This window comes from Drosophila mojavensis, unplaced genomic scaffold (genome assembly GCF_018153725.1).
Source record: "Drosophila mojavensis isolate 15081-1352.22 unplaced genomic scaffold, ASM1815372v1 contig_231, whole genome shotgun sequence".
Classification (NCBI taxonomy): domain Eukaryota; kingdom Metazoa; phylum Arthropoda; class Insecta; order Diptera; family Drosophilidae; genus Drosophila; species Drosophila mojavensis.
Window position 1 is genome coordinate 8,531,158 of NW_025318772.1, and position 14,267 is coordinate 8,545,424.

The 14,267-nt window shown below is 40.4% G+C and overlaps 1 protein-coding gene across 2 annotated transcripts; it reads left to right on the forward strand.

Moving 5' to 3' along the window:
* Positions 1-250: 250 nt before the first annotated feature.
* Positions 251-11,545, forward strand: LOC6575356 (attractin-like protein 1). Of its 2 annotated transcripts, none has more exons than XM_002001332.4 (8): positions 251-987; positions 5,605-5,841; positions 5,908-6,065; positions 7,043-7,190; positions 7,261-10,090; positions 10,148-10,234; positions 10,295-10,376; positions 10,656-11,545. In XM_002001332.4, exons 1-8 carry the CDS (start codon positions 533-535, stop codon positions 10,811-10,813), a joined length of 4,155 nt encoding a protein of 1,384 aa, XP_002001368.1. In that variant the 5' UTR covers positions 251-532; the 3' UTR covers positions 10,814-11,545. The 2 variants fall into 2 exon arrangements, with proteins under 2 accessions (XP_002001368.1, XP_015023432.1); XM_015167946.3 differs by lacking the exon at positions 251-987 and adding an exon at positions 5,431-5,490.
* The last annotated feature ends 2,722 nt before the right edge of the window (positions 11,546-14,267 follow it).

Consider the following 14,267-nt stretch of genomic DNA (forward strand, 5'->3'; position numbering starts at 1 on the left):
TGGATTGTAAGTGCTTGTAATACATATTAACTTAATAAAACTGTTTACTATTTAAACTCTCAAAAAGAAAAATTGTCAAAGCATTGTTGAACAATTTGCTAGTAAATTCATTAAATTAACCAGCAGTTATTTATTTTTTTAAATTTACCGATTGTGCGTATCGGAATTTCAAGTGTTGTAAGTGACGCACATTTGTGAGAACAGCTGGTATCGACTAGCCGCCACATTGAGTCGTCGATAACTCTTACAGCACTATCGACTAGTACATATTGTTTTTGCTCAGAGTAGTTAATACAACTGTTTTCCTTTACATATTTGCCCATCAGGTTGTGCAATTTTGTGTGTTCCTTTTTGGTGTTTGATAAGTGCTGCGCATTTGGTGATTCGTTTTGGCATTATATTTGCAATTGTGCAAGAACTTGTGCAGTTCACAATGCGAGCGCTGCGAAAATCAAAAAAGTCGCATTCGTGTGTGTGAAAATTCAATACAAATTGCAAAAGCAAAAAAAAAGCTAAACAGCAAAAGTGAAAAATGTGCTTGGTGGAGCATGCGGAAAATAAGCATAAGCTCTCATCCGCCAACATACTAACAAAGCAACAAACCAAACAGCGTTCGTCTTCCACAACATTTTGCTCCACACTCAACAAAAACAGCACCAGAGTCTACGATATAAACACGCAACAGCAACAACAACAACACGAAGAAGAACAACAACAACAACATTCACAACAACATCTGCACCATCATCAGAGCCCAGTCTGCGACAGCACACACACGCCCACATTTAACGCGAAATATAGGCGAAAATGTTTGCTGCTGCTCTCGCTACTGCTGTTCCATGGCTGCTTCAGTGGCTTACATAGCGCCAGCGCGTACAACTGCACCACGAATCCTTGCCAGAACGATGGTCAGTGCCTCGATGGACAGTGCATCTGTGCCGATGGCTGGCAGGGTCCTGCCTGCCAGTTCTGTGGCGGCAAAGTACGGTTAGTATTGAAGCATTCTCTCTCCCACAACCCCGATCTCTCTCTCTCTCTCTCTCTCCCTCTCCCTCCTCATCTCGCTCACTCTTTTAGTTTGGTGCAGTTATCGTTGTCGCCGCATGATTCACTGCGACAACAACAACAGCATTAGACAAAATGAACGTTAAAATGTATTATTCAATCAGCTTTTGCACTCTATATTTATTTATTTTTTGTTTTTTTTTTTTTTTTTTTTTTTTGTTTGCGACCGATTTGTGTCAACCAACGGTTTAGTTTTTTGAGCTGTTGCCCATTCTCGTTAGACGGGTTCCACTTTGTTGTCTCCAGCTCTCTTTTTCTTTTCTCTCACATACCCTGCTCGCTGACGTATGAAGGAGTGGTTTGCTATGCTATAAGCAGTTGGCGAGGCTGTTGGACTTGATAAATATGCATATTGGTGCACCTGGCTGACTATAGGGGCTATATAAAATTAGAAAGCCCTATATATATTTTATAGAAAAACTACCATTTCATTTGAAAACGAAACATTCAACAAGCACAATCAATATACAGGGTATTTGCTAGTGTCGTATTCGCACTTATTACTCTCAGTTGTTGTTGTTTGCTTCGCCTTTCTCATTTCATTCTTTACGTTAAACTGTGTGCTTTCTACGCGCTTACGCCCATTTCTGACGCGCTCATTCTTTCCCACTGTCTCGCTGTCTCTGTCTTGCGCACGCCTGACGTCTTCCTCTACCATTTCCAATCAGAGTGCATGCCTTAATTACCTGACTCTTGGCTTTGAGCCTGTCTTCGTCCATTACTTCTTCTTCTTCGCCTTCTTCAGCAGCGACTGCGAGTTCACTCAAGCACAAATCAACTTTTATTCTAATCAGAGAAGAAAAAAGTTCATAAAGCTCATAAGACAGTTTGTTTATGTTTCATAATAACGGGTATTTGCACAGAGTGCGCTCGATAAGGGCGCTGTATCTTGACAGCCGTGTTAAGTACACAACAGCTAGCTTTGTTAGTATATAGGTATTCTTATATATAGGGTATTAAAGTGTGTCATGTCTACAAAATGCACAGAAGCATCTACAGACTTGGCATATGCTTATGTAAAGCAGCGATTACAGATTAGCTATAGATTTGTATGTGTGCACGTATTAAGTTGTAAAAGTAGAGCATTACGTAGTCACGTTTGCGTTTTGCCCCATCAGCGCGTCAGCGCACCTGTCTCTCTATCTATCCCTCTCCCTCTCTTACTCCTCTTCTCTCCATTTTATTCTGTGCTATATAAGCTCGTATTTGTTTAGTATTCAGGCAGACAATTCTTCTTCTACATTTAGGCATGTTCTCTTCTTCGAGCTGTTTGCCATATGCAGCTTGCTAAATCTAAACTTGGAAATTATGATCTATAATCCATATTAAGAAAGTTTCTTTTAAATTCTTCAATAGCGGCTGTTGGTTATCCTTCATACAGTTTAATCTAAACTTCTTATAGAAAATTTATAAAGCAAATATAGTATTCTCAAGAAATGGGTTAATCTAGTTAATTATGCATTCACCTTCGATCTACATATTGAACAATCAGTTCTTAAATTTCTTATCATATTTGATACTTCTAATCTAGTTTATAGTCTGACCAAAACAAGAATTCGACTATGTCGATATGTCTTAGGCTCAAATATTATAGGTATTCCAATCTTACGTGCCCATAGATCGGTTGTGGTATTCCGGGTATCCCCTAGTGAGCCACACCCAGTCCTAGAGCTTTCTTAATTGTTTCTATTGCAAAAAAAACTTGGACTTTAATTAGTTGTGAATTACAACCACATACAATGAGAAAGCTAGTTAGAGCATCTATTTATTTTACTCATTATGCACTTTGCTCTGGTTTTTCGTTCGTTAATTTTGTAGCTGAAACCTGATACAGCTGTTGGCTTTTATGGCAGTTAGCTAGATAAAACGTGAAAGCGAGCGGACTAGAACACCATATCATATCATAATATAGCATTACCATATAGTTGTCCGACTAATAACTGTATAATAAAAATATAGAGAATACTTTTATAGTCGCTACCAAGCAAGACTGATATAAAGATAGGTTTCATTTATTTTAATGTGCAAATATTTTCCAAGAGAGAGATCGACTTTTGGAAAATATATACATAGAAGCACGATCGCTAATATAGAAATACAAAACGATATTTATCGATAAAGCCATGTGCATAATATTGAAACAAATTGAGACAAAACAAAATTAGAACTGATTAATTTACGTATATTAAGGCACGACTTTTCAAAAAGTTCAATGCTTCTCTTTATATACGATAATAAAATAAAATATAATTAAAAATATGTAAATTTACAGCAACACTTTCACCGTTGACAGTAAAGGTAATAATAAGTACTAACCAAAACTGATTTATTACACTCATCCATGAAGTGAAGAGAGTATATTGGTTTTTTACAGTGCTTATCTATAAAGTTGCCTCTGCATTTGAAAGAAAATCAATTCGCAACCTTTAAGCACTTCAAATCATTAGTATAAATTGCATACATATTCCATATGTATAGGGTATATACATATGTATAGTCGTGTGTAACCCCTTCTGATAAAGTACTACGAATTATCACATACAAACATCCTCTAGCTCTATTATTTATGGTGCTATAGAAGCTGGATTAGAACTTATAGCTGGGTAGAACATATAAAAATACAAATATTAGCTCCGAAAAGCGTACTACGTATAGCTTTTACGGTTATTGAAAGCATGGCAAATCGGAAACGCATCTAAGTCCGCATGTTTTTGGGATTAGCATTGCATCACAATTAATACTAATTTTAAATAATATTTCTATTTGAGTTAACTTAACGAGTATTCCGCAGTCAGTCATGCCCGATTGCAGCGTTTTGTTTGTTTATATTGTTGAAGTTCATATTAAAAACGTTCGAGCATGACGTGAGTGTCCATGGAAATGCGCATTAACAATTCTAATAAAACATTCTATGCGCTGCTTAAGCCTGACTTGGCCATTATTACATACATATAGATCTGTATGTATAAATATATATTTATAAATGTATAATTTTTGACTGACTTTCTGCTGTTTCTAAACTGTGTCTTGATTATTGCAATCTTTTGGGTCTGAATGTTTAAAGTTTAGAAAACACTTGTAAAGTAAACAGACGGGCTATGATAGAGGCAGGAGGCTTACTATCAAGACATCAGCTATATATACTATATATACATTTTACTTGGCTCAGTTAATTGTTTTCAAGTTGAGAAAATGCACAACGGCAATGTAATAAGCACATCTTGTGTCTCTCTGTTGGCAAATGAAAAGAAAGCAGTTATTTTTAAACGGATATGATGGACGCGTAGACAGACAGCCGGACAGCTGGACAGCTAGACAGTTGAACAGCTGGACGGTTTTACTATAATAACAATAACAAAGAGCGTTGCGGCAGTTGCGGTGCTTCTGGCTCGCTTCTCATGCCACATGCCACTTGCCACACAGTCTCTCATTGTGTGCATCAATTGAATGAAGCTTGCATTTGCGTTGCCTCGCAAATTCAATTATCTTGAAAGAGTCAAGAGACGAGTCGGTCGACACAAGATGAGAGAGAGAGAGAGAGAGAGAGAGAGTGAGGGCGACAGGGAATCACAGATCGAGCTCACGTCATCTGGCCACAATTTACATATGTAATTGTGAGCCTCGAATCGACAGTCGAGTGCCATCCAAATTCGATTTATTTCAGCGCATTTTAATGCCTCTTTGAAAGTATGTTGATACATAGCGAGCCTATTGATTCGTAGACAATATATGGAAATCGAGCCTAAGCAATCGAATATATATTTAGGCTTATGCTTAGTCCGCGATATATATCGATTTTGCGATATTTTTATTTTAAAGTTATAGTTTCATCCAGTTAGGAAATAAACAATACTCAATTATAAGTTAGATCGTTAAAAAACTAACTTGGTTTGTGGCTTCTCCAAAGAGATTGATATTTGATTAGCTAGAAGTTATTTCTGATATCGATATACAGGAGAAAGATATCTTATACTCGAAGGTCTGACGATAATAAAGATAAGTGAAGTATACAGAGTATTTGTTTACCTAGTATCTACTACTCCTTTCATCGACTTCGGTATAATTCAAGAGCTTTAAGACTTACAGACTTACTACTTTGTTTGTCGGTACAAAAAATGTAAGCATAGACGGAGAATAATACCTTGAACATATATCTAGTTCAAGAGTTCTACACAATTATATCGGGAGAACTATAAGCGTAAGAGTGAGATTAATTTAAAATTTGAATGTGGACTTTAGTATAACTTACAGAGATATAAAATATAAAAACTTTATATAAGTGAAGCCTTTTTACAGAGCATCAATTTCGGTCGGTATAAAAATATATATATATTTATAATAACTGATTACAGAGTCAACTTTAGAAATCCAGTCAATCATTACCCAAGAACTGTAAAATATTTGAAACTCTAGATTTGAATTCTCGTAAGTCTTATAGAGTAACTATTACGCTTAGATGCTTCGAGAGTTGCAGAGTCTAAATTTTCTCTTACTTACCTCAAACACTCGCTCATGTTTGTATTTGCAATTATTTTACAGCATGTACCATTCCATGGGGACCATACACGATGGCTGGGGCAACTATTCGGTGAGCGTCAAGTGCAGCTGGCTAATTGATGCACATCATCCGCATTGGGGTCGACGCCACAACCCGAATCCGTCGCGTCCCTCTAATATACGCATAAATCTCCGCGAGTTCGCCACGGAATGCGGCTGGGATCATTTGTATATATACGATGGTGATAGCGTCGATTCGCCCCTACTTGCGGTCTTCAGGTGAGTCCACCAAATCGCTTAGCAAAACTGTAGAGTCTGACTAATCTCTCACTCTCTTCTCTCCAGTGGCCTCATGTATCGGGGCAACTTTTCCATACGCCGAGTGCCGCAAGTCATCGCGCGATCGGGCACAGCTCTACTTCACTTCTTCAGCGATGATGCATACAATATGTCCGGCTTCTATCTGACATACAAAGTGAACGGCTGTCCAACGGATAACGATGGTAAGTCTGACTGAAAGGTATTGCGGGTCGAAAGAAATTTAGAGAATTCCCAATGAAATCACAGAACCTTCGGAGATGCAAGTTTTGTTTATATTACGTAAGGTCTACATGGAGCTAATAATGATTAGATTAATAGTTTTTAGAGAATTAAGAACAAACTAAAATTATTGTACTTGTATTTTGAATTATATTTAATTTATAATTTTAGAAAATCAATATAATTAGATTGTTATTTAATTTTTCTTTTGTTTTTTAATAATCATTGGTATTTTCCCATTTTATAAATGATCAAGTAATTACCGTGTAGTTCCCTAATCGTCTTTTATGATACTGACACCGAATACATTCTGCATCGAACTTGATAGAGTTTATCACGTAATGCTAAAGATAAGACGCTTAAAATTAAAATTAACTAGAAATAAACATTGGTAGAAATAGTCAGAAATGAGTAAGTGCTATTGTAGGAAATGACCATGAAGTAAATAGAACTGTAGGATATGATAATATATTATAGTACGTGTATGCAATACAAATACTGATGTGCTCATAAAAGTATTAGTAAATATCAATAGTCATAATAATAAATTGAGTACTAAATGCTAAGCCACATAATTTACTGATAAACATAATACTGTACTAGCTATCAAATTTCATAATATACTCTACTATACCATGCTATAATAGTACACTATATTATACTATACCAGGCTTTAAAGTAGTATGTTCCCCTATATTATACTCTGGTAAACTAGGCTATCAGTTACTCCTTATTGCTATACTATGACGGATTATACTTATCTACATTATATGCTGTACTATACTACTACACCATTATAAAAGACATATATATATACTAGATACAAGATTATTTTTTATTATGCTATATGCTATATATGAAAATCATTTAAAAATCTATTTATCTGTCCATTTCCTCATTTCTTTTCGCATTTCAATTTACAAAACTCTTATGCCCACAGACGTGGAGTGCTCCGGGCACGGGACGTGCCATGACGGCGACTGCCTGTGCGATCCCATGTACAGGGGGGAAGCCTGCAATGTGGCCGCCTGTCCAAACAACTGCTCAGAGGCGCGGGGCCACGGCATATGCAGGATAGAGCAGGAGCGGTAAGTGCAAAATGAATTACGATAATAGTCGCACAGATAAAAACTAACTGTAATATTTCGTATTCCGTAGCTGTGAATGCAATGATGGCTATGGCGGCGACGATTGCAGTCAGCTGCGAGCGCACGGCGTTTGGAGCACGGTTCACCCGAAGCATTCGCTGGCACCGGCGGGCAGTGCCTCGCATGGCGCCGCCGTTTGGCGCGACACGCTGCACATCATTGGCGGCGAATCGTACGGCCGGGGCGAGCTTATGAGCACCTACGATTTCAATGGCAATGTGTGGGAGACAATGCATGCGGAGAATGGCACGGCGGTGCCCGAGAAGCGCTATGGCGCCTCCACGGTCATGTATGGGGATAAGATATTCATGTATGGCGGCGTCGTCAAATCGCAGGGTATTACGAATGAGCTCTGGTCCTTCGATGTGTCGGCCAAGATGTGGGAGAACATTACGGTGAAGACGGAGCCGTGCAACAGCTCGTACACGATGTGCGGTCCGCTGCACGTGGCGGGCCATACGGCGACGCTAGTGCCCGGCTATGGGGACAAGAACAACTATCAATATATGGTGGTGATATTCGGGCATTCGCCTCAGTACGGCTACCTCAACACGGTGCAGGAGTTTAACTTTGGCACGCGCGAATGGAAGATCCTGCAGACCTCCGGCTATGTGGTTAAGGGCGGCTACGGCCATAGCGCCGCCTACGATTTGCTGACCGAGAAGCTGTACGTCTATGGCGGCATTGTGTCGGAGAGCGATGCCAGCCAAGTGCTGAGCTCGCGCCTGTATGCCTACGAGCCGTCGACGCGCATCTGGACGCTGCTGTCGTCGGCGCCCAGTGCGCGGCTGCTGCACACGGCCAACTTCGTGAATCCGGGCCTGATGATGGTCTTTGGCGGCAACACGCATAACGACACCTCGCAGAGCTACGGCGCCAAGTGCTACAGCCAGGACCTGCTCATCTACGACGTGTACTGCGACTCCTGGCATATGCATTCAATGCCCGCCCATCTGCAGGCGGACCTGGCGCGCTTCGGCCACAGCTCGGTGGTGTTTGAGGACGCGCTGTATATCTATGGCGGCTTCAACGGCCAGATGCTGAACGATATGCTGCGCTACGATGCCGGCCAGTGCAGCTTCTACACCAAGGAGGAGAAGTGTACGAGCGCCCGACCGGGCGTCAAGTGCATTTGGGATGTCCAGCTGATGCGCTGCATCAACATAATGCGGGTGCAGCGCTCGGCCATTTACGATTATGTGGCGTGCCCGTCGAAGAGTCGCATAACCATGACCTCGGAGCACCTGCATCACGTGCTGCGCTGCCAGGAGCTGAGCAGCTGCCACTCGTGCGTGTCGACCACCTTTGGCTGCACCTATTGCGGGAACGGAGTGTGCAGCAAGGAGCGCTGCCGCGAGACCACGTCGGTGGCATCGATCTTCTTCGTCGACTCGTCAACCTCGACGCAGCACGGCCAGCATGGACACCACCAGCCGGCGGTGACTGCGGCGCCGCCACTCAACGCCAAGCGCCTCGAGAGCTGCCCGCCGAGCGAGGACAAGCTGGTGCAATCCATATGCGAGCAGCTGCACAGCTGCCGCGCCTGCATGTCGAATGCGGCCTGCAAATGGGATGCCGAGCAGAATCGCTGTCGCAGTCACATCTCCGCCTCGGGCGCGCCCTACAATCGCAGCACGCACGACGACAACCTGTGCCGGCCGACGTGCGCGTCGCAGACGAATTGCCACAACTGCACCGAGGACGAGTGCATCTGGTGCCAGAACGAGCAGCGCTGCGTCGACCGCAATGCGTATACGGCCAGTTTTCCGTACGGCCAGTGCCGCGAGTGGACCACGTTTACGTCCAAGTGCCGTACGGCGCCAATAACGGCGCTGAGTGCGGGCAGCACCACGGCGCTGTCCAGTGCCCAGTGCGGCTACTACAATAGCTGCCAGCAGTGCTTGGATGATCCGGCGTGTGGATGGTGTGACAACGGCTCCAACACCGGACTGGGCAAGTGCGTGGTTGGCGGCGCGTTGTCACCGTACGATCAAACGGAATGCGCATTGAACCACTGGTTCTTTACGTCCTGTCCACGCTGCAATTGCAACGGTCACTCATCGTGCAATGATCAGGAGCACTGCGAGCAGCCGTGCAGCAATCTGACGATCGGTGCACACTGCGAGAAATGCCGCACTGGCTACTGGGGCAACGCGATCAATGGCGGCGAGTGCCAGCGCTGCGAGTGCAACAACCAGGGTGACTACTGTCACCCGGACACGGGCAAGTGCTACTGCAACACCAAGGGCATTGTGGGGGATCATTGCGAGAAGTGCGACTCGCAGAATCACTATATAGGCGACCCGTTGCGCGGCTCCTGCTACTACGAGCTCACCATCGACTATCAGTTCACATTCAACTTGTCCAAGAAGGAGGATCGCCACTTCACCCAAATCAATTTCCGCAATTCGCCGGCGAAGCCCGAAATCGATGCCGATTTCACCATTACGTGCAGCGTCCCAGCCAAGATGGATATATCGGTGAAGCGGGCCGGCATGCCGGAGCGCCTCATTTTGGTTGGCATCAACTGCTCCACATTCCGGCATCGTTTCCCCAAGACCGAATATCAATTTGGCCAGTCGAGCGACGACAACAGTTCGCTAACGACGTTCTATGTCTTTGTGCATGACTTTCAGCCGCCGATCTGGATCCAAATTGCCTTCTCACAGTATCCCAAGCTCAATCTACAGCAATTTTTCATAACGTTCTCATCCTGTTTTCTGCTGCTCCTGCTCATGGCCGCCGTGCTGTGGAAGATCAAGCAGAAGTACGATATGTTTCGCCGGCGCCAGCGTCTCTTTGTCGAAATGGAGCAAATGGCCAGTCGACCATTCTCACAGGTAACGCATCCCAAAATACCCTGTAATTAAACATAATTTAATTTATTTATCCCTAAGGTTTTGGTTGACATTGAGCCACGCGACACAATCGACTTGAGCCTGACGCTGGAGGGCATTGCCAACATGTCGAAGAAACGCAAGAAGGTGAGTGGGCGAGTAGTTAGAGTATCCAGAGTGCGCATATTTAACGCTTCTCTCTTGCAGGAGTGTCCCAGTCCAATTGCCTTGGAGCCCTGCAATGGCAATCGAGCCGCAGTGCTCTCGCTTCTAGTCCGGCTGCCCACGGGTGTGTAACTAGTATAGATGAGAGCAAGGCATAGCCGATATTTATATAATATTTGTTAATTTGCAATATATATGTAGTAGGATATGTTGTTACCTCTTTTGTTGCCCATGCTCTCTTGTTAATTTTCATATTGAAAACTAAAATTTGTCGAATTTTGATTATATATACCATCTGTCAGTATCACAATAGTAATACGTACAATGTAAATCAATCAATGCATCAGTCAATCAAACCATGTTCTAACTCATCAACTGAATTATTCTGTTCATTACCCCATAGGTGGCCTACCGCAAGCACCTGCCGGTCAGTCGGCCGGGCTGGCCGTGGCGAGCGCTTTAGTCACGCTTGGGAATCCGCGTCGTCCCTCCATCGAGCAGCATCCCAAGGAGCCAAAAGCGAAGCGCAAGCAGAGCCAGCATCCAGATAGTTGTACATAATGAAATACATAGAAACACATGATGATTATGATATAGTGTGTACGATTAGATAATAGATTACTAGCATATATGCTTCAGATTATCTTTATCTAATACACATACACAGACACACACACACATACGTCAACACACACGCCGCTAGCAAGTTGATAATCCGCAGTTATTACTACTTTAATGCAATTAGTCTAATACCCTAAAAATACGAGCGATACGAGAGTATGATGCAAATAATATTAATACCTATAATATTAAATATAATTAATTGATTATTAATGATAACATTAATTAATACTATAATAATATAAACAAGAAATAATTTTTAGCAAAAGGACATATTTATATACGGAGTTATATATACAATTTGATATAGTTGATAGGTCGTGCGTAGCGTTGCAAAATAGTTGTAAATGTTTTATTATTTATTATTTATACAGCAGACGAAACATATGTAAAATCCAATACAATTTATATATATATATATATACAGATATATATATAATTATATGCAGATATATATATAGCTTAAGCGTGTTGTTAGAATTTATTTAAGCAATTGATTATGTTTTCTCTTCACTTTTCTTAAATTAACACGTTTTTTTTTTTTTTTTTTTTTTTTTGCTAGTTACAACAAAAAGACATTTAAAATCATTTTTAGCAAAAAAAAGAAGAAGAAGAACAAGTGATCTTTATAACAGATAGTTGAGAACAAACAAACAAAAAATCATAAATCTGCTAAATACTGTGTTCATACATAATGGATAATAATACACTGAAAAAAAAAGAGAAAACTAATATAGTATTTTGTTTCTGTGCAAATATTTACAACAAATGAGCAAAGAGAACGAACAAGAAATTATGAATGTAAATATATATATATATATATAAATATATATATTATACGTAATTTATGCATATATATATATATGTATGCGCCCAATAACAAATCACATATGTAATTTAAATTTTAATTAAAAGAAAGCAAAAATAGCAAAACTAAACTAACAAATTTAAATAACAAAAGAATATAAATTACGCAAACAAATTTTCGATTTCAAACAACCAGAAAAACTCAAAATTAAGCCTAAGGTTTCCACTCGGACAACAACTAGAACAACAACAACAGATGAAATGAAATGCACTGTGTAACTAGAGACAACAAAAAACAGAATCAAAAGGCACTTGTCAACCACTTTTTAAATATACATGCATGTGTATAAATACTATATATACAAATCCCAACACTGTTACGAGATATTAACAAAACAAAAAGAAAAATAACTCAAACTCAAGCAAAACTTGTTTGCTGCATGCATTTTCCTTCGAGCTCATCAAACATGTCTTCAAATCGAATTTAGAATTGTTTATTCTTAATTTTATTTAATCTAAATGCTTGCCAGCTCTCCCTTCCCTCCTCCTCCTTCTTCAGTGCACAGATCACATGTAAAGTTAATAAATTATCAAACTCAACTCAAGACTTGTTTGTTCTACAAGAGTTTTAAATCAAATATCCTTTGACAACACAGAAATATACAAACACAAAAAAAAAACAACTAGTTAAAAGTCATTAATAAATATATATATATAAATATTATATATATAAAAATTAGTTTATTATAAAAATAAAACACTGGACAAAATAATGCAATGCCAATGTTTTTTATTTACCATACCTTTAAATATATTCCAGATGTTTTTATTGATGATTTCGGTGCTTACGAAACTTGTTAGCATCGTTTTGATATTGACCGACTCGTCGACAGCTCGGGTTGGCCTTTTAAAACCGGCGCACAGAACTTTCACTTTCACTCGCCTGGCGAAGACGTCACACACGCCAGATGACAAACAGGCAGTGAGCTCTGCTGCAGGGGCGTGGCACACTTAAGGCGTGGCCTTTAAGCTGTGTAGCTGGAGCTGGAGATGGACCAGAGCAGATCAAAGCATTGTTGGCTTGCATAGCTCTGAAATGCTGTTTCCTGTTGGCTTATCTGTAGGAAGGTGGCCTAAATGAAAGAGGGAGAACATTGAGTGAGAGAGAGAGAGAGAGATTATGAGGCAAAGCGAAAGTGAGATGGGGTGTAAGAAAGTAATTCTTATTTCTGCAATATCCATAGATGAGTGTGGCTATGATGAAGAAGAAGTAGAATGGGAGAGAGTGAAAGTAGTGTGAGAGAGAGAGAGAGAGAGTGAGATAAGGAAAGAGGAAGAGGGAAGCTAAAGGATAAATAATGTTAAATAAATTGTTCTATAATATCGATGTAAAAGTACTTTAGAGAGAGAATGAAACAAAGAGAGAGAGAGAGAGAGAGTGAAGAAGACATTGAAAGTAAGAGCAGAAGACTGCCGAAATGAGAGCAATAAAGTTCAGAACGAGTAAGAGCGGGAAGTAGCAGAGTGAAGGAAAAAGAGAGTGAGGGAGCGAGAGAGAAGGTAATATAAGTTAAATTTCTATAATATGAAAAATATATATCTATAAAAAAGATCTATGTAACTTCAAGGTAGATAAAATACATATGTACATATATATACATATATGCCAATAAGATAAACAATTTAAATAACAAATACAACAATAGGACTATATTTATAGTATTATATGTCATATTTTACAGAAATTTATATTATATCATATCGTATATTTTATAAGCTTAAAACAATGAGATGGATTCTCTAAAAAAGTTTTTTTCAGTCGCTGAAACAGAGGGTAAAAATCTCTTTTTAATACACTCAATTTAAGCTCGACAAACGTCATGCACAAGTCTATATACCCACGAAAAAAAAAGGTAGATCATTAAAATCCCACCCAAAAATACGCATTTATTGTTGAAGCAACTTTTATTCAACTTTTCCCGCTTCTGCCATAACTTTTGGTAATATCTTTTGTGAGACGGAGCTACACAGACGGCACTTAATTTAATGATGGCTCGATCAGCTTTTATTAATGAAATTAAAGAAGAAAGTCATTGAAATATGGCAAAAGCGTGCGAAAACCGAGCGAAGCGGAAGTTGATTCAAAACAAATGAGAGAGAAAAAAAAAAATAAAAGATTTGTTTTGACAGCAAAAACTTGAAGCGAAAATGTGTTAAAGATTTGCCCTTGGCTAAGATCAGTTCAGATCAGATCTCGGACATATATCCGCCAGTGCAGACGTCACACTGAGTCAGCCGAGTGGTTGGATGGATCTCGGGTTTACCCCGTCGTGGCCATCGGCATAGTTGGCCAATGAAGGTTGTCACGCACCTGACGAGCTGCTGTACATAGCAAACGCTTGAACTGAACTCTATGAATCAAGCCACTGCCATGGGAGTGTGTGGTGCGGTGGTGTGGTGGTGCGTGCATGAATGAGCAGACGGCGCACCTTTAGAGTGAAAATGGACGAGCATTAGACGTTGGCTACTATAAGCTAGCATAGGGCATAAGAGACTTCTGGAATGTGCAGACTGCGAATCCAACTGG

Bases quoted from the DNA above. Each gene is read 5' to 3' on its own strand.
- LOC6575356 (XM_002001332.4), top strand. From the start codon at position 533: ATGTGCTTGGTGGAGCATGCGGAAAATAAGCATAAGCTCTCATCCGCC. The intron at 5,842-5,907 runs GTGAGTCCACCA...TCTTCTCTCCAG, and splicing joins CCCCTACTTGCGGTCTTCAG to TGGCCTCATGTATCGGGGCA. The intron at 7,191-7,260 runs GTAAGTGCAAAA...CGTATTCCGTAG, and splicing joins TGCAGGATAGAGCAGGAGCG to CTGTGAATGCAATGATGGCT.